This window comes from Paroedura picta, chromosome 3, assembly GCF_049243985.1.
Source record: "Paroedura picta isolate Pp20150507F chromosome 3, Ppicta_v3.0, whole genome shotgun sequence".
In the NCBI taxonomy this organism is placed as follows: Eukaryota; Metazoa; Chordata; class Lepidosauria; order Squamata; family Gekkonidae; genus Paroedura; species Paroedura picta.
In genome coordinates, this window is record NC_135371.1 from 56,520,630 (window position 1) to 56,544,935 (window position 24,306).

Sequence of the window (24,306 nt, forward strand, 5' to 3'; positions counted from 1 at the left end):
TGCAGATGGACTCTTGTGAAAATTATTCTAGAACTGAGTACCTTTCCTTCATTGAAGTCTGGATTTTACAAAGTTGTTCATATTTTGATTTTAAAAAATCAGGTAATAGCAACATGCAAATCTAGTTTTAAAAAGTCAAAATAAGAACATATTAAAAATAATAAAAATCCAGAGGGCTAGCTGTGTTAATCTATTGCTACAGACATGAACAGAAGGATACTTGTACTATAAAGACTTAATCAGATTTGATATAATTCCCCCTGAAGGTTGAATAGCGATTTCGTATTCCTAAATTATAGGTGCTGGCTATCTTATTTATGTATTACATTTATTGACCGCTACTCCCAGTCCAGCTGGCTTATGGCAGTTTACACATTATTAAAATCCCACCAAAAATATTGATACAACCCCCAGATGGTGGTTAAAATGCAATCTGCAGGATGCCCTTCTCCTCACTCCCTCATGCCCAACTGTCAGCCCTCCAGGAGATAGCTTCCAAGGCAGTCTGGTGCAGCTGATTTTCCTTGGCCCACACAGGCTCATACAGCAGTTCTTCCTTGCCCAACCTCAACCAAATGCCTGGCGGAAGAGCTCTGTCTTACAGGCCCTGCAGAATGTTGACAACTCCAGCAGGGCCCTTAGCTCTTCTGGGAGCTCATTCCACCAGGTTGGAGCCAGGGCCGAAAAGTAAAACCTTTCACTGCCTTAGCAAACGAGGGTGCTCTTTACTCTTCTCGTAAATAGTGTCTGCATCTTCTTGATTGATGCAACTCTATTTCACATTTAGCCCTGCTCCTTACCATTTTTTCATATTACATGTGGAAATGGTCTGCCAGTTAAGGAAACACCACATTGCATTTGTAGAAATGAGCACTAATCCACTAAAACCTTGTTGGACTATTTTTATATTTTTGGCTAATAACGTTTTATACTTCTAGCAAGTGCCTAGTGATGTATCAGTCAAAATTCCTCCAGCATGGGGATGCCACCACTAAAATAGGAATGCCCTTACACAGCTGAGGTGTTCAAATCAAGTAGAGACCCTCCTGTGCTTTCCCAGACTTAGAACACTGTTACTCTCAAGAAAATAAGAAGTGAAGTCACACATATAAAGCCTGAGAAAGGCTGAGATGCCAGATGACCCTAATAAAGGGAAAGAGGGGCTTCTGATTGACATGAGATACTTGGCCACATCTGGACAGAGTAGCTTACTCATACAGTAACAAAGGGAAGGAATTCCACTCATCCCTCACCATGAAAAGAACAGTGAACCTCTCACACCTTGGGATTGTGGAAGATTGCAAAATGTGAAAACTCCCTGCTTCCCTCAGGCTACCCATACAGTCATAGAATTATAGAGTTGGAAGGGGCCATACAGGCCATCTAGTCCAACCCCCTGCTCAACGCAGGATCAGCCCTAAGCATCCTAAAGCATCCAAGAAAAGTGTGTATCCAACCTTTGCTTGAAGACTGCCAGTGAGGGGGAGCTCTCCACCTCCTTAGGCAGCCTATTCCACTGCTGAACTAGTCAAGCGTTTCTCTTTTGCTTCTGCAAGAAAAACCAAAGGAAATCTCCCTGTTTGCTGAATCTCAAAAAAGACAGCAACATACAAAGTAGATTCCAGTCTGCTGCTCAGAACAAGATCTGGGATATTCCCTGGACCTATGCCTATGGAAAACTGCAGATAAATCTTGTTCTTTTTCTGTTTTCCGAAGACCCTGAACAGGAGCACTCCTGATCTACCTGGGATAAGAATACACAAAATGTACCCCAACTTATTATGACAATCAACAAAAAACATTCCAAGTTTGTGTGAACATTCACCTAAACAGCATGGTAAGAAGTATCACTTGTTCCTATTATGACAATATTTGGAAGCATTTTACCTGTATTTTTTTTCCCAAACTCGGAGTAGAAGTCCTTATCCACTGGCTCTGGAGATGGTGTCCTTGCAAGTAATGAAAGCACTGCCATGAGGTGCTGGATAAAAGCATGAGTACTGTAACTGTCTCTGGTTAGGCAAGTTAATATATGTTCTGCTGAATGTCCTAAAGAGGAGACAGAGCCAAAAAAATTGAAATTTTCTATTACACCGTTACTGTGATTTTTTCAGGAAATACCCATTTCCTCCTATTATTTTGGAAATTCCTGGTACACTGGTTACTTGCTTCTATTGCTCGCATTGTCCTTCTCAAATGTGCTTTTTACTGCTGACAGTCTCTATCATCCATGGACCTGTCTTTATTACTGGGGTTTTCTTGCTTGTTCTCCTAAATATATTACTAAGCTGCCTCCACTGGGTGTTGCACAACACTGTGGTGGGCAAAGTATTTCCAGCAGCATAGCATAATGAAGTTAGAAACTTTTAAAAATACATCAAGGTCAGGCTTATGTGTAATACTTTCTGTATCTACACAGCAGCATTCTGAAGACAGAGGACTAGAATTCCATCTCCATCAATCGTATATTTTAGTGACAAAGGAAGTGTCCAGGAATTCATGGAGCTGTCTTCAGTCCTGTTCATGGGGTACTTCAGACAAATACCCTTAAAAAGTGATAGAAAAACTATAACTTCTTTGGTTGGCTTATAACTCTGAAAACAAGAGTTATGAAGCTGGAATTAAGGGACTTTGCACTTCCTGTTGTAACTGGAGAAAGCTGAAGGAGGGAAATTGTAATTAACAAGAAAGGTTCTTTTATTTTGTTTTTATACTGTTCTACTCTGGAACTCGAATGCAGAATTCCAGAGAAAAGCTAGAAGAGATAAGAATGCCTTCTTAAATGAACAGTGCAAACAAATAGAAGAAAACAATAGAATGGGGAGGACCAGAGATCTTTTCAAGAAAATTGGAGATATGAAGAGAACGTTTAATGCAAAGATGGGTATGATAAGGGACCAAAATGGTAGGGACCTCACAGAAGCAGAAGAGATCAAACAAAGGTGGCAAAATTATACAGAAGAACTATACAAGAGCGAGCTTAACATCCCTGATGACCACAATGGGGTAGTTACTGACCTGGAGCCAGACATCCTGGAATGTGAAGTCAAATGGGCCTTAGGAAGTCTGAGCAACAATAAAGCTAGTGGTAGTGACAGCATTCCAGTTGAACTATTCAAAATCTTAAAGGACGATGCAGTAAAAGTGCTACACTCAATATGCCAGCAAATTTGGAAAACTCAACAATGGCCACAGGATTGGAAAAGGTCAGTTTACATTCCAATCCCAAAGAAGGGCAATGCCAAAGAATGTTCAAACTACCGCACCATCGCACTAATTTCTCATGCTAGCAAAGTTATGCTCAAAATCCTACAAGCTAGGCTCCAGCAATATGTGGACCGAGAACTTCCAGAAGTACAGGCAGGATTTCGAAGAGGCAGAGGAACTAGAGATCAAATTGCCAACATACGCTGGATCATGGAGAAAGCTAGGGAGTACCAGAAGAACGTCTACTTCTGCTTCATTGACTATGCTAAAGCCTTTGATTGTGTGGAGCACAACAAATTGTGGCAAGTTCTTAAAGAGATGGGAATACCAGAGCATCTTATTTGTCTCTTGAGAAATTTATATGAAGGTCAAGAAGCAACAGTGAGAACTGAACATGGAATCACTGACTGGTTCAAAATTGAGAAAGGAGTTCGGCAAGGCTGTATACTGTCGCCTTGCCTATTTAACTTGTATGCAGAGCACATCATGAGAAATGCGGGATTAGAGGAGTCACAAATTGGGATCAAGATTGCAGGGAGAAATATCAACAACCTCAGATATGCAGATGATACCACTCTAATGGCAGAAAGTGAAGAGGAACTAAAGAGCCTGTTGATGCGGGTGAAGGAGGAGAGTGCCAAAGTTGGCTTGAAACTCAACATCAAGAAAACAAAGATCATGGCATCCGGCCCTCTCAATTCCTGGCAAATAGAAGGGGAAGAAATGGAGATAGTGACAGATTTTATTTTCCTGGGCTCCAAGATCACTGCAGATGGGGACTGCAGCAAAGAAATTAAAAGACGCTTGCTCCTGGGGAGGAAAGCTATGGCAAATCTAGACAGCATCCTAAAAAGCAGAGACATCACCCTGCCAACAAAAGTGCGTTTAGTCAAGGCTATGGTCTTCCCAGTTGCAATGTATGGCTGCGAAAGTTGGACCATAAGGAAGGCCGAGCGTCAAAGAATTGAGGCTTTTGAACTCTGGTGCTGGAGAAGACTCTTGCGAGTCCCTTGGACTGCAAGGCGAACAAACCAGTCAGTCCTAGAGGAGATCAGCCCTGACTGCTCTTTAGAAGGCCAGATCCTGAAGATGAAACTCAAATATTTTGGCCACCTCATGAGAAGGAAGGACTCCCTGGAGAAGAGCCTAATGCTGGGAGAGATCGAGGGCAAAAGAAGAAGGGGACGACAGAGAATGAGGTGGATGGATGGAGTCACTGAAGCAGTAGGTGCAAACTTAAATGGACTCCGGGGAATGGTAGAGGACAGGAAGGCCTGGAGGATCATTGTCCATGGGGTCGCGATGGGTCGGACACGACTTCGCACATAACAACAACAACTCTGGAACTCAATGTCTGACATGAGCTGAAAGAAATGATGATAGGCCTTCCCAGCAAGAGCACAAGAACATCAAAACGTGTTGAAAAACCAATACCCTTAAGCTAAGTTTACTCAAAACAATAAAGCATAAAATGTGGTTAGTCACAATGACAGACTGCAGAGTATCAGTACTGAGGCTTAACTGTGACAACAGCATTGTTTACATTTTACACAACTTAAATTGTGAGGGTCACACATATTTACTTACCAGTAAGTCGAAAATACTGATCAAAAAGTCCAATATTAACAGAGTTTAGATCGTTCAATTTTATAACTAAGCAACAAGAAAGATGAAAAGAGCTGAATTTATGATCCAATGAGCTCTGGTTCCAAAAATCTGTTGAACAGAGAACATATAGTGATTAGTAACTTTATGTAAACAAATAAGGTTTCATGAGAATCACTATGACATTCCATAACTTTATTTGAAATGTGCCTCTTTTAAGAATGCAATTACTTTGTAAAATGTGTACTTGTGTAGGACCAAGTTATGTGGGTGGATCCTTTAACATTCTTTTAAAAACTGCGAGGAAAGAAGGGCTTTGGATCAGAGCCATGGTATCAGGATTTGCCTTCTCCCTGCATTGCTTCCCAAGAAAAACTGTCCCCCTACCTGTAGCAGCTGCTATTAGCCACAGTAGGGGGGAAAGATTGTTACAGCAGAGTATCTTTTTCTTATTAATTTCTTTATTGCATTTTTATACCACCCTCCCATATGGCTCAGGGAAGTTCATAACATATACATGCTCCAGTAAGAAACAGTAGAATGTACTCCAGAATCAGACTCAGTGAACTGTCTCAATATCATTAAAGAAACATTTAACTGTAACCCAATAAAAACTCAATATTTAACCATTAACTACTTAATGTAACACTTGTCCATAACCTAACAGGTTGGTTGGACCAAGGATTGCCCCACGATGCGTCAACTGGGTGTAGCAGGGTGTTCAGGATGGCCTCCTAGGTGTTATCCGCTTACTGGACCCAACCAAAGGCTTGGTAGAAGCGCTCCATTTTGGTTATAAAAGCTCTCAAATTTAGAATACAATAGCTCTCATGGAAATGGCATCTTAAACTCTCGCCATGATCGATTCAAAAGAGTAGCCGTGTTGGTCTGAAGTAGCACAATAAAATCAGAGTCCAGTAGCACCTTTAAAACTTCTACTTGTAAGAAAGTTTCACACTGGTAGGGAGACAGATGGGGCCAGGTAGTAAATAGTAGGGTGTGAGCCGTGAGTCGTGGCTTTGACAGTTTTATTTCTGATATGTCTTTGTGAACTACAAATGGGTTCGAGGGGTTTGATTGGCTGATTTGGCAGAGAGTTCTCATGTGGCTGTTTTTGGTTGCTGTGACACAGTTTACTAATGTAACAAGATTAACTTTTGCTTATATATTCCTACTTTTTTGATGGTCAGTTTTTAGTCTGACGAAGAGTGCTTGCACTCGAAAGCTCACGCCTTGAATAAATCTTTGTTGGTCTTAAAGGTGCTACTGGACTCTGATTTTATCTCACCACGATCACAACTCTTATCCCCAATGGCTACTTTCTAATAGTTAAAAGAAGAGCATGGATGAAACTGGTAGCTGACTCTTAAGCCACACATGTGTAAAGTGAAATGGGAAGAGAATCAGTGGGCAGCAAGGGTGCTTTTCCTACCTACTGACTTACTATGGAGTCATTCCTTTGCCCCCATTTGAAATCATTCTTAAACCCCATCCCTTTTCAGTCCTGGAGCCTGACAAGGAAAAATGTGTAGAACTGGTGAGGGAAGGGTTAACAATCCCACCCTTGTTTCTTCCCTACAAATATTTCCCCTACCTTCATATACGTATTGTGAGGAAAACATATGGGAACCTCTGTGATTTGCTTCTATTTTGTAGTTCTTCCCCAAGTTTTTAACTGTGAAAAAGGGTAAACCTCCCTTCCTCCTCCTCTCTTCTGCACTATTTGTAAACTGTTTCTGTGTGTCTGCACATTTGCAACTTATGCAAACTTTTGAATACGAGTCTTCCTGTCAAAACATACTATCAGATCCATTCCACCATACAATCTAGGTAGGAACTGCAGATACTGAAGCTGAGAAAGTTGCTCACCCCATTCTAATCCCAAGCATTCTTATCAATCCTGTTTGTAGACATCATCCGAACCAGAAATTGGCTAATTTTCTTACCCAAATGTTGCTCATTGGAATGAATCACATTATCATCCAACAGAAAGTAAATAGCTTTAGTTGAGAGTAGCACACAAGCTGTGACTTCCACATCAGGAACTTTGTAAAGCAAAACAGATGACCACATGAGATATCTCAACTCTTCATTCTCCACCTATAATATTGGCAATACAATCAGTCAATTGTTAAAGTACAGCCTCATGTATAGATTTGTTAAAATGTATCAATCAATCAATTTTACTTACGGTCATAGACCAACCAGTAGAAAACATAAGATTACAGATATAAAATCAAGTATGAATGGATAAAAACTAAGAAATAAGAACAATTATATTTGGATACAGTGTAAAAGTATTAGTGAATAGGGTTGGTCCAGCTCTGCCTTATTTTTATAGCTACCCAAGCAAATTTAGCAATAGTTTTTTTAGGTATTTATTAGCTTTAGGTCTTTATTAGCTTTTAGGTCTTTATTAGCTTATTAGCACCTGACAGTATTAGCTTAAGACGCTGTTTCCTCAGACCGCTGGGGCATTCTACAAGCAACGAGGCCAGTGAATCTGTACGGAGGTGACGATAGAGTCCGCACTCAAATAGGACATGTTCCGCTGTCTCTATTTGACCTTCGTCACAGACACACTTGTGTCCTTCTATCAGTAGCCCCTTGAACTTTCCTTCCAGAAAAGCGGGAGAGCATTATAATGGAGAAGAGTGAAAGTTCTTCTTTGTTCAGAATTTAGATGATCAGTTAGATATGGCATCAGGACAGTCTTGTTAAGAAGGTCTTTTCCAAAAAGTGGGTCCAAGATATTATTAATATCATGCTGTCTTTCTACATCTATTGGTTTGTCATCGGATGACATGGAGCTTTAGCCATAATAGTAAAGACTCATTAAAATGTATCTAAGCACTTAGAATCATAGGACCATAGAATTGAAAAGGGCCATACAGGCCATCCAATCCACCGCTGTAACTACTGTGAACTTTTCCCCCTGATATCTGGTATCGCTGTACATATACTTTAAACCCATTACTCTGGGTCCTATCTTCTACTGCCAACAGGAACCCCCTCCCTGCCCTCCACCAAGTGACCACCTTTCAAATACTTAAAGAGAGCAATCATGTCCTCTTCTCCAGGCTCAACATACCCAAGTCCCTCTGCCTTGCCTTATAGGGCTTGGTTCCTAGACCTCAGCCTTCTTTATATGCCTGTGGCTCATGTTGTGCTGGTAATGACTAAAAGGTAATCTCTTCATATTAATTTGAACCATTTCTAAAGAGTAATTTTCAACCTGTTCAAATAACCAGAGCAATTTGTCCTATGTGCACATGAATGACGATGCTACTATAAATTGTTCAGGTGTAAGCATATTATTAAAATCTTCAATCAGTTGCTGGAAGCACTTAAAGGGTGAAGTTTATAAAAATAGATTCTGGTGGGTAGTCATGTTGGTTTGAAGCATTAGAACCAACTGTGTGCAGAACAAGGCAGCAGAACAAAGTGTGCCTGCAAACAAAAGCTTATACCCAGAATAAAACTTGGTTGTCTTAAACTTGCAATTGGACTCCAACTTTGTTCAACTTCTAAATATGAAATAAGTGGTAATATCTAACAATGAAGTTTTTGCTGTTGCCTACTTTGTATTTAATTTCAAGCCATTAAAAAGACAAACTTTCTCCAAATATCAGCACACTCTCTCGCAGACAGCCCTAATGCTACAACAGATGTTGCCAAAGGAATTTTGGAGGGGTTTGTTCAACAGACTAATGGGGTTATTCTGGAATCTCAGCCACTAGGATTTTTTCTTTGCGTACAATACCTCAGCAATGCTGCAGTGGAAAAATTCCATAATGGCTTTCTCCTTTAGCCCAGCCACGTACTGAAGAGATGAAGAGACTGGAAGGTGCACAGGTATCTGGTTTTCTTCAGAAATTTTGTGTATCAGAAATTCAGATGGGTAGAGAGATGAAAATGGCAAATGAGGCTTGGAAAAACTAAAGAAGAAAAGGGATGTAAAAATTCTGTCAGAATGAAAACCAAATGTATGCCACAATTAAAATTAGACGATCTTGGGCTAGGTCCCAAAAGCAAGTCATATGATTATGTTTATTATTTTATTTTACTGTATTAACCAGCTAACTGTATAATCAATGACATGATTTTTTTGTAATTGTGATGGTTTTACAGGTACTCTGTTGTTTAGTTTTATAATATTTCTTCAGCATTATTATTAGTACTGTATATGCCATTTGATATGTGGTCACTGATTGTAATAAATGAATATAAGCCACAAAACCAGAATTTAATGTGTACATATCATTGAGCGTTTGTAGCAGACCCCAACTATACATTCCTCCCCATATGAATTATGTGGATTCTCCTCAGAATCTAACTTTGTCAGAAATTTTTGGTTAGAATTTTAACAATAACTTATAGCTGGGAACCACAGCAATCAAAGGAATCACACTGACAGTTTACATGAACCAGACTACTTGTGTAAAGCTTTCACCATCACATTCAGGCACACATTCTGTTTCCCAGTTTATAACATACACTTAAAAAGTGGTCATCACCTTGCAATCTGACCAAGCCTCTTGGGGTCAGAGAGAGATTGTCTGGCTGATTCCATGTTGTTGGAAGCCTTGAATATAATTATAGTTTTGATGTCTTGCAGAAGTGTCCTCAGAAGACTATAGACTCTAAGAAAATGGAATTTCTCATGAGGTAGGACAAATACAACTGTGATGAAGTTGTAGCTAATGAGCAATTCCAGCACATGCCCGTCTGAAAATGAACCTTCTTGCTGCGTGCAATGTCTGGTAGGATGCAGAAGAACAGAAGCCAGTGGAATCCTGCTCAAGTTGAATATGCTCCGTACATCCTTAGTCTCTCTGTATTCACCTGGCAATACACTAAGGTCAACTTGCACTATATGCAGGTGCTGGGGTGTTAGAAATATCCAACAGGGATGGGACCCACAGTGGCCCTCTTCAGCAGATTTGGGAAGCACTGAATAAAGTGCAGAACCACCAACAGATTTAGGACTAGCTTTGTCACCACTGGCAATGTCTAGCTGACACACAGTTTTTTGAGCATTGGCTTTATCATGACAGAAAAGATACACTGGGAAACAGCCTTTTATTTCTGTGTTTTCAGATGAAATGTGATAAAATCCCATCAGCTGGTAAACAAATTCTTGCAAACTTGCTTTGCCACAGTACAGTATAGAACTTGCTAAAGTGGGCACACAGCACTGAGAATACCACCTATGTAAACAGGAATAGAAATCTTGCAGATTTGGAGAATCCGAAGTCACAAATAAGGTGTCACTGTTCTTTAACTTCAGCATCAAACATATCTCTGGTATTAAAAAGCCAAATTCTGTAAGATCAGAATATGGAAAACACAGTGCTAGTTTCAAGGCAGAAAGAATATGTTGGCAGTTTCCTTTGGAGTCTTGAGGAATTTCAAATACAGCTACCACACTATGTGTCAAAACCAAGCAGGAAGCAAACTGCCTGGCTTCTTTATGAACCTGAATAGAAAAACTCCAGAGAACTTTGAGTATGTGATCCTGTTCTGGTTTTGTGCTGTCAGAAGCTGTTGAAGCAGTATCTGAAGAAGTGGTGAACTCTAACACATGGTCTCCTTCATGAAGTCCCATTTCAAAATAGCCATCTTCAGAATCTGTAACTCTGGAATCACTCAGAAGGCTCCCTGTATTTTGAACTTCCACCATATAAGGATCCGCATTTTCCATAGCCTCTGCTATCAAGGCAGAGAGGTGTTGCACAAAATCTTGATTTGTGGCAGTGTATGACATACAGGTAAATGGAAGGATAACAGTATTAAAAGGGTCAGGCAAGGCATCAGGTTCTTCCTCAGAATGATCCAAACTTCAAAAAGAATGAAATAAAGAAAGGAAGAAATGGTATTAGTCCAATTTAAAAGTAGCCACCTGGGCAAAGAGTGCCTTTGGAACCCTATTTGTTCACCACCAGAGCCCCCCCCCCATGCCTTCATTTCCACCTTGACACCTGCATGCCCCACACTTGCCTGCATGACTGAGAACCAGTGGCTGTGAACCCCACCAGAATTCCTAGGCCCTGGCAGTTGCCCCACCTTGGCATATACTGATGCCAGCCCTGTCTCAGCATTCCCTGTTTCTTTTTTCAAGAAACAATTCTAGTACCCTGTGGCATACTTTTACAGGTATTACTATGGAACTTTGACTATTTGCTTTTCCCTTCTACACACAAAAAAGCCTCTGATCATTGCAAATATAGGGCATGGTTCAATAAATAAATTGACAGTGACACCCTTCTCTCTCTCACCACATGTGATGGGCATTTTCTTTAGAAATATCCAATTCTGAAGCAGATACCTTAGATAAAACAGACAACAGAACAAAAATCAGTTACACCACATTGGAAAAGGGGATATCTTAATGTCTATGGAATTACTGTGATCATCATCAACTACATATGAATCTAATCACAGAACAATGTTAATGTGGGATTTCTTAATACATTTCAGCTCTTGTAGAACCTTCAGGTGCTAAATATCTTTTTCTTCAGGCATCAGAATGATCAGTAAACACAAAGCCAAATACAATCTTATAAGACAATCCCAACCAGAGTTATACCCTTCTAAATCATTTAAATCAAATGGTTTAGAAGATGTAACTCTATTTAGGATTACACTGATAGAGCACAAATGAACTGATGGTGTGAACGCTGAGAAATCCCATTCACAGATAAAGGGTCAAACAACTGCAAACAGTTGAAGAAAAATGCCATTACCTGACTTCTACTTCCTTCTTCTGATGTTCCAGAGCATCTTTGGGTAACTGTATGGCTTTTAGGAGTCAAACTACTTGATGAAAAACTGCTGGCTAGGGCTGTTTTCCTGTAAATTATTCCTACAACAGATAGACACAGCACTTCAATAACACAGGTGTGAAATCAAGCAAAACTGACTTCAAACTATTGTTACTCATTTCTCAGATAAATACTTTATATATAAATGTATTATTAATTGGATTTGTTTCCCGCCATTCATGGCAAGCCATCTCGTGGCTGGTTACATAATAAAAAAAGGTATCCCCTGTGCAAGCACCGAGTCATGTCTGACCCTTGGGGTGACGCCTTCTAGCGTTTTCATAGCAGACTCAATACGGGGTGGTTTGCCAGTGCCGTCCCCAGTCATTACCGTTTACCCCCCAGCAAGCTGGGTACTCATTTTACCGACCTCAGAAAGATGGAAGGCTGAGTCAAACTTGAGCCGGCTGCTGGGATCGATGGGCAGAGCTTTCAGACTGCATGTCTGCTGCTTTACCACTCTGCGCCAAAGAGGCTCTTGGTTACATAATAAAACCCCACATAAAACAGACAATTCCTATTCAAATCTCCATTAAGATTAAGTCAAACAAACAAACAAACAAACCTGGTGGTAAAAACTATCACCCCTCCCCACAGCCAGTACGGCTGCCTCTCAGTGCGGCAAGAGGTTTGCAACTGCTGACAACCACCAACACGACGATCTAGTATTATCTCCCCGGGTAGGGGGGAGGGATCCGATGTTCCATGCCCCGGCCTCAACCACAGACCTGGCAGCAGAGCTCCGTTCTACAAGCCTTGCAGAACACAGAAAGTTCCCGCAGGGCCCTCAGTTCTGGGAGCTCATTCCACCAGGTTGGGGCCAGGACCGAAAAGGCCCTGACCCTGGTCGAGGCCAGGAGAACCTCCCTGGGCCCGGGAACAACCAATAAGTTGGTACTTGCAGAGTGTAAGGCTCGGGGGGGGGGGGGGGTAGAGCAACAAGCAGTACTTCAGAAATGTGAATCAAACTGATATGGCAGCGTGGCTCTTTCTTTTTGAATGGCAAAAACAAGAAGATTTGATTATTATATGCTACTTTTCTCTACCCGAAGGAGTTTCAAAGCAGCTTACATTCGCCTCCCCACAACAGACACCCTGTGAGGGAGGAGAGGCTGAGAGAGCCCTGATATTACCGCTGTGTCAGAACAGCTTGATCAGTGCTGTGGCAAGCCCAAGGTCACCCAGCCTGTTGCATGTAGCTCTCCGGATTAGAAGTCCGCACTCCTAACCAATACACTGAGCTGGCTCTCTAAGCCTTCTAATGCAGTCCTCCAACTTGCATACTGAAGCTCCCTTTACAAAATCAAACCAAGGAGCCAATCTGCCAGATCAGTCTGATAGGAGGTTAAGGCCCTTTGTGGGATGGATGGCTTGTAAATATCAAGCTTTGTCTGCTGCTACATGAGGAAGTCTCTCCTGAAACAGGAAAAATAAACATAAGCATTTGCTTGGATGAAGTTACATTTCACAGGTTATTCAAGGTCACATGTTACCACCCTGAAAAAGGTGCTATGGAAAAACAGATGGTATTTGGATAGAGTATACGATAGTTAGAACTAATTTGTGAAGCCTATGTGGATTACACTTCATCATTATCATGTAGCCTTGCACTGTGTTCTGCTTTTGCTTGTGCTATGTACCATGGAAGCAAATCATCTGCATGCTACACATGCATGAGTAAATCTCCACTGAAACAAATAAGACAGCAGGTGCTTGTAAGTGACTTGTTCCCTATGCACCCTGAAATGCATAAAGGACCTGGATTGGGACTATGAAGATTTTTCCAGACAGTATTAGTGACAGATGAGAATATATGTTGTTTCCAGTACTCTACCAACAATGACAAACAAAAAATAATTAGGGTACAGTTTGCCACTCTCCATTTATGCCATGCATGAAACTACACACAGAGTAGCTTACCACCAGCTTCCTCCTTTCTAGGCAGTTCTCCCACAATTGCATAGCTGCTTGTAGAGGAGTAAGCAATGTGCCCAGTGACATACATCAGGAACCTATAGGATTGGCCTCCTAATCTTTAAAAATGCATTTCCTTTTTAGTTTGTGGTTCTCAAACTCTATAAAGCTGAGATTTCCCTAAATTCTGACTCATTAAAGCACAACTAAAAACCTCTAAGCATTTTTAACTACCAAACCATACAAATTAAAGTAAATGAAGCTGTAGGATGATTTGAGGTAGTCCTTGATAACACCGCTGAGTAAAATCAATGAACAGTTCAATCCAAACAGATTTCACTCGCATTTGGTACTTTAGGATCACAGCAGGAGAGCACCATGCAATGCTGCAAATACAATTCCACTTCACAGCTTCTTCTATAAGAAATGCTAACATACGCCAAGAAACATTGAATTGTTTCAAAGTGCTCAAAGGCATACTGCAACATCATACTCTCATCATTACTTTAATGGAAAGGAGAAACAACCCACTGAATTCTGGCAATAGCAGAAGGTAAACGTTCTGAGGAAGCTGAAGCATTATTTGTACTTTTCCATTTCCTGTAAAAATATTTAAACCAGGTTTTCCCCATAAAAACAGCTTTACCAGTGACATGTGACATGATTAATAATGAATGGAAACAGATGCTATTGTTAAAAACACCTTCAGCTGTTACATCTTCTTGGAAAATAAAATGCTGAATGCACATTAATTTTTGGAAGTTTCTAGAAAACTAGTTAAAAGGTACAAATCCAAAAAATCTTCATAAAATCAAAAAGATTCTAAAATTACTGATTTTCTGATCAAATATGTTCTGAATTTAAAAAATTACAACTTTCTCATGATTTTGCAGGATCTACAAGATCCTCCCCTTTTATTTAAAAAATCCTATACAAATGTTCCTATAAAGCAAACTTGCCTATTAACAAAATAAATATTTGCACAGTTATAATCTGGTAATATGATCATAATATTATATAAGCCATATATAACCCTGAGATTCTTTTTTTCATTTTTTTGAAAAGGAAACTTACACATAACTTATCTGATTAAAATCTTTTAGGGCCAGGTGATGCCTCAATTTTTATATGGTGCTCAGATCTGCCTGGAAGTACCCCAGCCTTAATTTCTCACATTCATATTTAGCATCTGGTTCTGGGTTTCTAATGTCGTCCTCAGAATAGAGCTGGGAATGGTGTTGTCAGAAAAGTGCAACTGGTAGTAAATGGCATGCTTTTGGCTTATTTTAAATTGGAACCCTCTAGGGTTAACTCCTTTAATTCTACCAGATGATTCTCATTTAGTCTGGGCAGAAGCAGCTGAGAAGACATCAAATCATATGGGCTTTGTGATGGCCTGTCTCAGGTTGGGCTGGAGATGCTTGCCTAGCTTGGCCCATCCTGACCTTGGAGCAGACAGAGTTCACAGCTGGGCTGTTATCATGCCTGGATGGAAGCCAGCAGCACAGCAAAGGAATGGGTGCAGAGCCTCAGCCAGCAGCTGGAAATGCAATACAGAGTCAGAAGCTGCTTTTTACCAGTCTGTGAGTGGGCAGTCAGAAGTCAGGCCAGTCAATAGGCAGTCCAAAGGTCAGCAGGGAGGTAGTCAGCTTAGTTGTAAAGCTGTCCAAGAGTTGAGGGCAGGTGGCCATCAACAAGGAGGTAGGCAATCCGGATCAAGAACAGGCAGGAAATCAGGCTGGGATGTGACCGCAAGTGCATGGATGTGACTATAGTCTCACTTGCTGCAACCAGACTGAGCACTCAGTACCTCAGCCTCAAATAGACATGGCTGTAGGACAACTGCAGCACCTGCAAAGACTTACACAGGGAGTCCAGATCTTCCAGTTCTCATCCTGAAAAGACTCAGGTGTATCTTCCAACCCCTGCATGTAATGAGTAGATTTAGGTCTTATCTCCGCCTTTCCCGACGTAGCTGGAGAAGTTCACCACTCCTCTGTGACTCCCTCCTACTCATGGCTTCCAGTAGGTGCTCAGCTGTGGCTCCTCTTCCTCATCACCAGCCTCCATGGGCTGACTCCTGACAGGATTCCTCCTTCAATTCTATGCCATCTTGGGTTCTTCAACACCAAAGAAACAATCAAACAAGGAATCTGGGATATAGTCATTCAAGTTGATAGAGTCAACTTTTATCCGGTGGTAAGGAATCATGGCAAAAAATTGCAGTGAATTACCTCTTAGAACTTCCTAAACACCATGGAGCATTTACTTTGGCCTCTTTTCAACTTTCTACCCTCAGCTCTGCTAAAAGGCAAGCTTTTAGATATCCCTTATTGCCACCATTTGTGTTTCTGCCAACTGAATACCGTTGAAACAATTGAAAAGTCATTACTTCCTGTTCATTTAATGAAGATATTTGTTCTTCGTACATTACTCCTATTTTATCCAGGCTTCCAGGCAGATCTGATAAATATTATATATCCATTTTCTTGCAAATTGCCTTAATGAAACCTCTCTTAAGGTGGCTACATTTTGAGCTTTGTCTTAGTTAATAAAGAAGTAGATGCCTCAGTCTTCTTATTAACCACTCCGTATCACTGAAATTAGTGTTCAAAGTTAAGGATGTTTATTGTTTGTATATATTTTACTTTTGTTTAATTTATACTTTTATTTTGGTATTAGCTGATCCTAGATAGTAACAAATGAAATGAATGTGTTTCAATTCAAATAAATATACGCTTTGGATAAGCCATATTGATGCTTGGAAAGAAATTTACAAAAAATTATCACGTTAAAAAGCAACAATAGATAATTCGGAAAGAAATCTCTATTTTACTGGTAGATGACAGAAAATGCTGATAGCAGCAATTTCACAATCTACTCTCCTCTTGTCCTAAGTTAGCCTTGTGCAAATAATCAGTAATGTACTATCACAACAGCCCTTGCTTTCTTTCCAAGATAAAATATTGTTCAAAAAACCTTGAGATACAGTAGAGGAAACTGCTCTATCTTGTACATTTCCAAATAAAGAGCACATACTCTGGAAGTGTCCCTCTTCTTACTACAATCCTTTTAACATTCAAAGAAAAGTAGTCCAAATGGTTAAATACTTTACTATTTTAAGCTGCTTGCAATACCCTCTTCCACTATTAAAGCAATCTAGAGGCCACTGCTCATTTTGATTTCTCACAGTCATGTCTGTCTTCAGGGCAGGAAGAGCATCTGCTTGGCATGCAGAAACTCTCTGGTTCAATTCCCAACATGCTCCATTGAAAGGATCAGGTAACAGGTGATGCGTGAGACCTTGACCCGAGACCTAGAGAGCTGCTGTCAGTCTGACCAGTCAATACTGACGTTGAGGGACCCTTGGTCAGGCTGAGTCTAAGGCAGCTTGATGTTCTTGTGATTTATAAAGGTGAACTTTATAAGCGAACTCTTTCATTTACAATTTGTACAGGAACTACCAGACATCTGAACTAATATTAGCAAACATCTGCGGAGGATTTGATCATTTGCTTTAATGCTTTCACTGATGGTGCCAACCCGTTTTTCTATGTTCAGAAATTCATGTATATCACTGCAGCCTAGAAAGGCAGAACCAGGAGGCCCAGCCCAGCAGCATGATACATACATGATTACCTTGACTGGAGCTGACAGGATGAGGCAGAGAAGGACAGGAAGAATGTACAGTAAGAGAAGAGCAGTTTGATTTTGAACTGGCAACAGAAAGCTTGGAATCCTCAGTGATCTAAGAAAGAACAAAAAGGAAGGGCTAGGAACAAAGGTTATAAACATCCATTATCCAGAACATAAGCAACTAGTAAAAAAAATTATTTTGCGTACTCTCCTGTCAGGTTTCTGACACTATCTATGGCCTTATTCCACAGCTTATTTTGAAGATATTTGATACAATATTGAATTATTAACATTTTAGATATACATTTTAAGGAAGTCAAAATATGAATTCAAACAGATAATCTACAATAACTTGCAGCACACAACTCAACTTCATTAACAAATAACATTGAGATAACTGGAATACAGATATGTTTCAAAAAGGACCCAAAATATTATTTTTCAGGAGTAATCAATGCACAAAGATTTGTTTATGTATTCCTAAGTTTGATCTCTCTTCAGAAACTGCCCAACAATGCACAGAAACCAAGTTTATTTAACTGGAAGAACATGTTGAATGAATGTACATTGTGTGATAAAATACAATGACCCTAACAACTTTGTGAAGCTTCTATTTTTTTTAATAGTATTTATCTTTGGTAAGATAACTGAAGTTGAATACTTAAGGTTTGTACACACACCAAAAATTTTACATCACTTCTGAACATTCTGGTGCTCGAAGATTTAGTGCCCATCATCCAATAGAAACAGGGGACCCACTGTCAACCACAGGGGGCATCTCAATTCCTCCTTCCTGAATTATTTCCTCTTTCTCTACCCGCTGGCATTCCTTGTAGATCCACCCTTTCCTCTGCTTCCTTCTCCCCACCCACCTTTACCTACCTTACAAGTTTCAGCTTTCTCTCCTTTCCTCTCCCTGGCAGCCTCTCTACTTTTTTTTCTCACCCACTAGCTTTTTCCATTGTTACACCCCTTCAGCTTATCTTCTCTCCCCTTTTCTTGTTTCATTTCCTCACCATTTCTTACCTTTTTCAGTCATCCCCTCCTCAATGGACAGAAATCAAGGCTCACATGGACTGGCAAAAGTGTTGTGGTTATCTAACAGCCCCTCCTATTGGTCACCAAGATCTCATGTAGACCTCACTGGACATGCATCTCTTAAAGCAACAGATGTTGCTTAGTACTGGGTTTTTTGTAACACCTCCCTCATGAGCTTGTGTATAAGATTTCAGATTTTACTGAAAATTCTAAGTTTTCCTCAAGCTTGTAGAAAAATCTCCTATTTGTTCCTGGCCCCACCTATGTGGAATTTTTGTTCCACGCTCAAAAGACTAGTTCAAAATTAGATATAACAAGCAAAGACCTGCAAGGAATGACAGGAAGCATCTCTTCCCACACTATTTCCTATTTCTGTTTTCCTCTCTTTATTTAAAATATATTTCTATTCTGATCAAAGCAGCCTACAATTAAAATTCACTAAACACAAGCCACTAGAACACAAACCAGCGAAGGCCCTTCCAATTGGGCCCTCAGCAGGACAGGCAAGAAAGCGACGGGGAAGCAGCGCCACGGCGTGAGTACAGAAGGATGTCTTCCTGCCGGGCCCAGAAACAAACCCGGGGCCTCAAAGAGGCCCCGGGAGTGGTTCTAGGCCCAGGGGAGAATGCCTGGCCGCCGGGGGGGGGAGAGGCCTTTGCACCAGGCCCAGAAGCACACCTGGGGCCCCGGTTGTGGTTCTAGGCCCGGGGGGAGGGAGGCTGGGCCGCTGCCAGGGGAGTGGAGGAGACCTTCCCCCCCCCGGTCCAAAAGGCCTCCTCCCCCCCCTTTCTAGTACCTGTTATATTTCAAAGTACAACGGGCTTTAAATCTAGTTATTCATAAAACAGAAACAGATGATCAAAAAGCATGAAATATTGAGCTCTCACCTTTTTATCAGAGGTATTCATTTTGTATTTAACATCTTTTGCTTTCTGGATTGCCTTCAATACTTCGACAGTGTCAAGTTCCTTTTCAGTGGTTATAGTATTATCCAAACAGACCTAAAGAACATCAAGAAATTGGTCAAAATTGTTCTTCCTCAGATAATGTGGGTCTGAAGAAGAAAGTGACCCAATCACTAGCTGCCCTGGAGTTTTTAAGTAGAGTGCAGGTCAGAAATACTTCAAATAAAACTAAATAAATGAACTAAAATCCGTGCAGAAGTTAAAGCAACACAATAGTCAAAGATTAAAGAAGTATTCAGAAGTACTCTGTGCAGAAATAATAAAACATGCATCAGTTTTATTACTGTGCATGCTTATAAAACTTAAATCACAAGAGAAAAAAGAATTACTTAAATTACAGTATTAATGCAAAATTATAAAACTTATTCTAAAAACCTTAAGTTTTATTATGTAGTATAATTATTATTTTTAATCAGAGATCCTTAAATCTAGATACATAACCACAGACAGTTCTTTATAACAGTGTAAGACATAGAAATAACACCCAGATATACAACAATACCTCAGCCTTCACATCTTCCTCTGGTTTACAAAAGGCATCCCATTTTTCACAAAGAAATCCTGATTGCATAGTTTTCTTCCTTTCAACTGTACTTTGTAATTTTGTCCATAATCATACTGTACCAACACATTCTTAACTGAAGAGAAAAGCTACTGGATTTATCTTTTATTATGCCGATAATTTTGCTGTAAGAAATCTTGCTGAAACTATCCTATTTCTCAGTATGTTCTTTTCCCAATCATTCCCCCAATGCTCCATTGTCTTCCCAGTACTCAAATATCTTCACTGATTCCAGATTGGCTTCCAAGTGCCAGGTTTTGCCTCTAAAAGCCTGTCTGGAATTAGAGCATGTGAAGGACAGCTTGGATTCATATCTATTTGCATATCATTTGCTGAAACCTTTGCTCCAGGTCCCAGATCCCTTCAAGGTGAGGTAGGTAGCTGCCCGAACAGGCTTTGTCCTGCTCTGCCAGCTCGGTGTAGTGGTTAAGAGCAGTGGCTTCTAATCTAGTGAGCCAGATTTAATTCCCTGATCGTCAACATGCAGCATGCTGGATGATCTTGGGTTTGTCTCAGTCCTGATAGTGCTGTTCTGACTGAGCAGTCTTGACCAAGCTCTCTGAGCCCTGCCTACCTCACAGGATGTCTGTTGTGGGGAGAGGAAGGCAAGGCCTCTGTGAGACTCCTTTGGGTAGTGAAAAGCAGGGTATAAAAACCAGCTCTTCTTCTTCTGAAAGGGCACCCCAGTCACAGAATTCAAACACATTCAGCAGATGTGCACTCCTTCAGAAATCAGCTGAAGGCATTTACAGATGCACTTGATTTGGGGATGTTTCACTGCTGTTTAATTTGCTTGTTGTTCAGTGAGCAATTCCAATTGTTTTAAGTAACTGTTAGAAACTTTTTCTTGGGGTCCAATTTGGTCAAATGCAGGATATAAATACTACATATCATTTATTAAAAATAAATTATTTTCTTCTTTTATAAACTATCATACTGTATTCCTGACTCAGTAAAGCTGATCATTTTCACTTTGCATATTACATGAATGATAAACCATTAAATACACATCTACGAAGAATTACCTCTGAGGCTCTGTCACCAAACTGAGCTAGTACTTTGGTCCTGTAATCGGGAATAATACTCAGAGGATTGTTGGATAAAACCACTTTTTCTAAACATGGAAGGCCTCCTAGATTCCTTATTTCATCAATCTGAAAAATGCAGATGTACACAAATATTCAAAACTTTAAAATATCAGACATCTTTTCTAAATTACCATTGAAAGTTATGTAAATGAATAACACTCTAATAACTAAAATATATTATGCAAACTATGAGCTGGATCTTTTGACTCTCTTCTGCTAATTCAGATCCCTTCCAACAAGTCTTCCACTAATAGTGAAAGACCTCCTTCAACAAAGAAACACTGCTTTGTATCAAAGAAAAGCTTTCTCCACCAGTAAAAGTATTTCTCTTCAGGAGAGTCTTTCTTCCTTGAAAGAACACTTGGCAGAAACAAATCATATGATTAACTAGGTGGAAATAATAATATGATCCAACACTCTATATTTAATTAAACACACAGGTAACAAAGAAGGAGGGCTGAAGGTAGAGTTCTTCTAAAAGAGGTCTAGAATGCACAGGATCCAAAACATAGGACCAGTACATTGCATTACACTGCAAAAATACATAAAATCAAATCCAATCAAATCTCAGCAGAGGGTGTGGATTACTTGTGACTAATCACACAAACCAACACAGTTAATATTTTACATTACTTAATCAGCTACTGACAATGGTTGTAGAGTTCTGTATTCAACTCTTATTTTACAGGCAAAACCCCAATTATTGTGTCAGGAACAAATTTACTAGAAATTTGCTTATTTTGCATGTCTTATGCTGCATTTAATTCTCCACCCCCACTGGATACTGATTTATGTTTGTCAACAACTAAATGAAATAGTACTGTTGAATGGAAACATGGGTTTAAGTTGCACTAAACCCTCTTTTGAAACTGAAATACTTTGGCCACCTCATGAGAAGGAAGGACTCCCTGGAGAAGAGCCTAATGCTGGGAGCGATTGAGGGCAAAAGAAGAAGGGGACAGCAGAGAATGAGGTGGCTGGATGGAGTCACTGAAGCAGTAGGTGCAAACTTAAATGGACTCCGGGGAATGGTAGAGGACAGGAAGGCCTGGAGGATCACTGTCCATGGGGTTGCGATGGGTCGGACATGACTACGCACCTAACAACAACAACAAAACCCTCTTTTGAGACCATCTGACCATTGGCTTCTTTCTTTGATCCTTTATGCCACTCTAAAATGCCACTTTGCTCTAACTAGCTACAACAGCCAAGATTCTGTGTGAATCAAGAAGAACCAGTTTATGTAATTTGCATCACAAAATACAGATTTGTAGACTCCTGGCCTAAATATATTGACTACAAGTGGAGTTTTATTCAGCAACGTTAGAATACCTGTTCTATTTTGTTGTTGCTAAGATCAAGGTTGACTAAGGAATACAGTTTGTTAAGGCCACAAAGCCTTTCTAGAAGATTCCCTGCTAAATTTAAAGTCTTGATGTTCCCAAGTTTTGTATGAATGCCTTCTAATGTCACAAGTTTATTGTACGAGAGATCCAGATGAACAAGATTGTAGAGATGCTAGAAAAGAATACAAAGACAGATTACATACTAATTAAACAGGATTCATATTGTGTATCTTACTAACACATCAAGAGTCAGTGAAGTCATGCTTGCTACCATTAGTTCCCTTGTACGCTCCTATACAACAGTATCAAATGTGATTCTGGAAGGTTGCTGAAGAGACCGGACTTGTGCCCCTACCAATTTGCTCACCTTCTATTACCAACTACCATTTGATTCACTGAAGCCTGAATTAGAATCTTGAGCCATACAAGCCCTTTATGCCAAACTAATCTTCCTTAGTATTAAGTGCCAGAAGCAACTGAGGGGAGGTAAAATACCGGGAAGCTACCACACATACCGGTGCTTCCTTGTCAATGTAATTTAGGAATGCAAATTTTAAAGATTTTGTTTTACAGTCCATACGGTAATCTCTGTGTCTGAAAAAGCAATGCATTTGGTTTTATTGTTATCAGCCACCACATGTAACTAGACAAACTCCCTTTATTAAGTTTTGTTTCTGACTCCACAAAACTCAACATGCAAGATATTCAAATACTAATTTACTAGCATGAGACACAACTAGGTTATAACATTCCTGACCAAACAGGCTGAGCAATTGAGATGTCCTCTTGCAAACATATATTTAAGAATGCTAATCTCAAATACTGTCTGTTGAAGTCATACAGTAAGAGAGACAGGAACCTATTGTGTAATATGCAGCACTTTTAGAAAGACAGGACATTAAATCTTCCTCTTTTGCTACGTGGATATAAATGGAAAAGGCACACCTGCTTAGCTTTACCGGCCAATATAGCTCAGTGAACTCTTAGCAAGGAAAATAGATTAACAAATTAGAGTCAGGCCTTGTGTTCTACAAGCACAGCTGTATTCCCGCCAGCAAGAGGATGATTTTCACCAATTCCCCACCACCCTCCCCCAAAGCAATTCCCAAAGGTCCCTTGTTCTGGAATGGTAAGCAGAAAAGTTCCATTTGTTCTTGGTATATTGGACCCAATCCAAAGTCTCCTGTATTTAAGACATGGAGACAGTCTTAAGTGATCTCATAGGGAAAAGATTCTATATTACACCAGTTTGGTGTAGTGGTTAGGAGTGCGGACTTCTAATCTGGCAAGCCGGGTTTGATTCTGCACTCTCCCACATGCAGCCAGTTGGGTGACCTTGGGCTGTTCTGACTGAGCAGGAATATCAGGGCTCTCTTAGCCTCACCTCCCTCACAGGGTTTCTGTTGTGGGGAGAAGAAAGGGAAGGCAACTGTAAACCGCTTTGAGACTCCTTCGGGTAGAGAAAAGCGGCACATAAGAACCAACTCTTCTTCTTTTTCTTCTTATTTTATTACTAAATTTATTCCCTGCTACTCCCGAGAGCAGCCCATGACAGGTCACAATTGACCTTTGTTAAAAAACCCTGAATAAAACCCCATTAAAATACAGGACATAACAGCAATACCAGTATAGAATAACAGTACAAAACATGGCGGTATGAACATCACTGCAATTAATCTTTATTACAGCTTTGGTAATTTTTGCATTTATGCCATTTTCCAACGAAAAGTAAAATTAATCTCAATAAAGGGTAGAACATATTTTTTTTAAAAAACCATAAATATAAAACCAACCTGCAAGTTCTCCACTAGTGGTACATTATTGTGGCTCAAATCCAAGAACTCTATCTTCGGCATTAATTTCTAGAACAAAGAAAAGAGTGTCTTTATACCCACAAGCCTCGATACAAGTAACCATGTGACTGGTACTGTGCATACAAAGCCCTTTACATTTGGGTTTCTCAAACAGCAAAGCTCTTCTGAAATGGCAAAAACAGTTTATCAAAGGGACAATCCATTAAGCACATCCAAGCCTTTGGCTGTGATCAAACAAGCTACTTGAAACTGGCCAACTAGCCAGTCCCTTTGTAGTGAAAGTATCTGTAAGACCGATTATGCATGA

At 40.1% G+C, this 24,306-nt stretch overlaps 1 protein-coding gene across 6 annotated transcripts in view; it reads right to left on the reverse strand.

Annotated features, from left to right (window-relative positions):
- Positions 1-24,306, reverse strand: part of NISCH (nischarin) — a 48,487-nt gene that overhangs the window by 1,905 nt on the left and 22,276 nt on the right. The window contains exons 9-20 of one of the 6 annotated variants that reach the window (XM_077325815.1): positions 23,979-24,047; positions 22,172-22,357; positions 20,777-20,905; positions 19,112-19,225; positions 17,190-17,298; positions 11,559-11,677; positions 11,091-11,140; positions 9,330-10,652; positions 8,576-8,750; positions 6,759-6,912; positions 4,795-4,923; positions 1,888-2,049 (exon numbers count right to left, since the gene is read on the reverse strand). In XM_077325815.1, the coding sequence (XP_077181930.1) occupies positions 1,888-2,049; positions 4,795-4,923; positions 6,759-6,912; positions 8,576-8,750; positions 9,330-10,652; positions 11,091-11,140; positions 11,559-11,677; positions 17,190-17,298; positions 19,112-19,225; positions 20,777-20,905; positions 22,172-22,357; positions 23,979-24,047 (2,719 nt within the window). Of the gene's footprint in view, positions 1-1,887; positions 2,050-4,794; positions 4,924-6,758; positions 6,913-8,575; positions 8,751-9,329; positions 10,653-11,090; positions 11,141-11,558; positions 11,678-15,415; positions 15,671-17,181; positions 17,323-19,111; positions 19,226-20,776; positions 20,906-22,171; positions 22,358-23,978; positions 24,048-24,306 lie in introns of those variants that run through there. The other 5 variants (XR_013229069.1, XR_013229070.1, XM_077325816.1 and 2 more) reach the window with 5 other exon arrangements.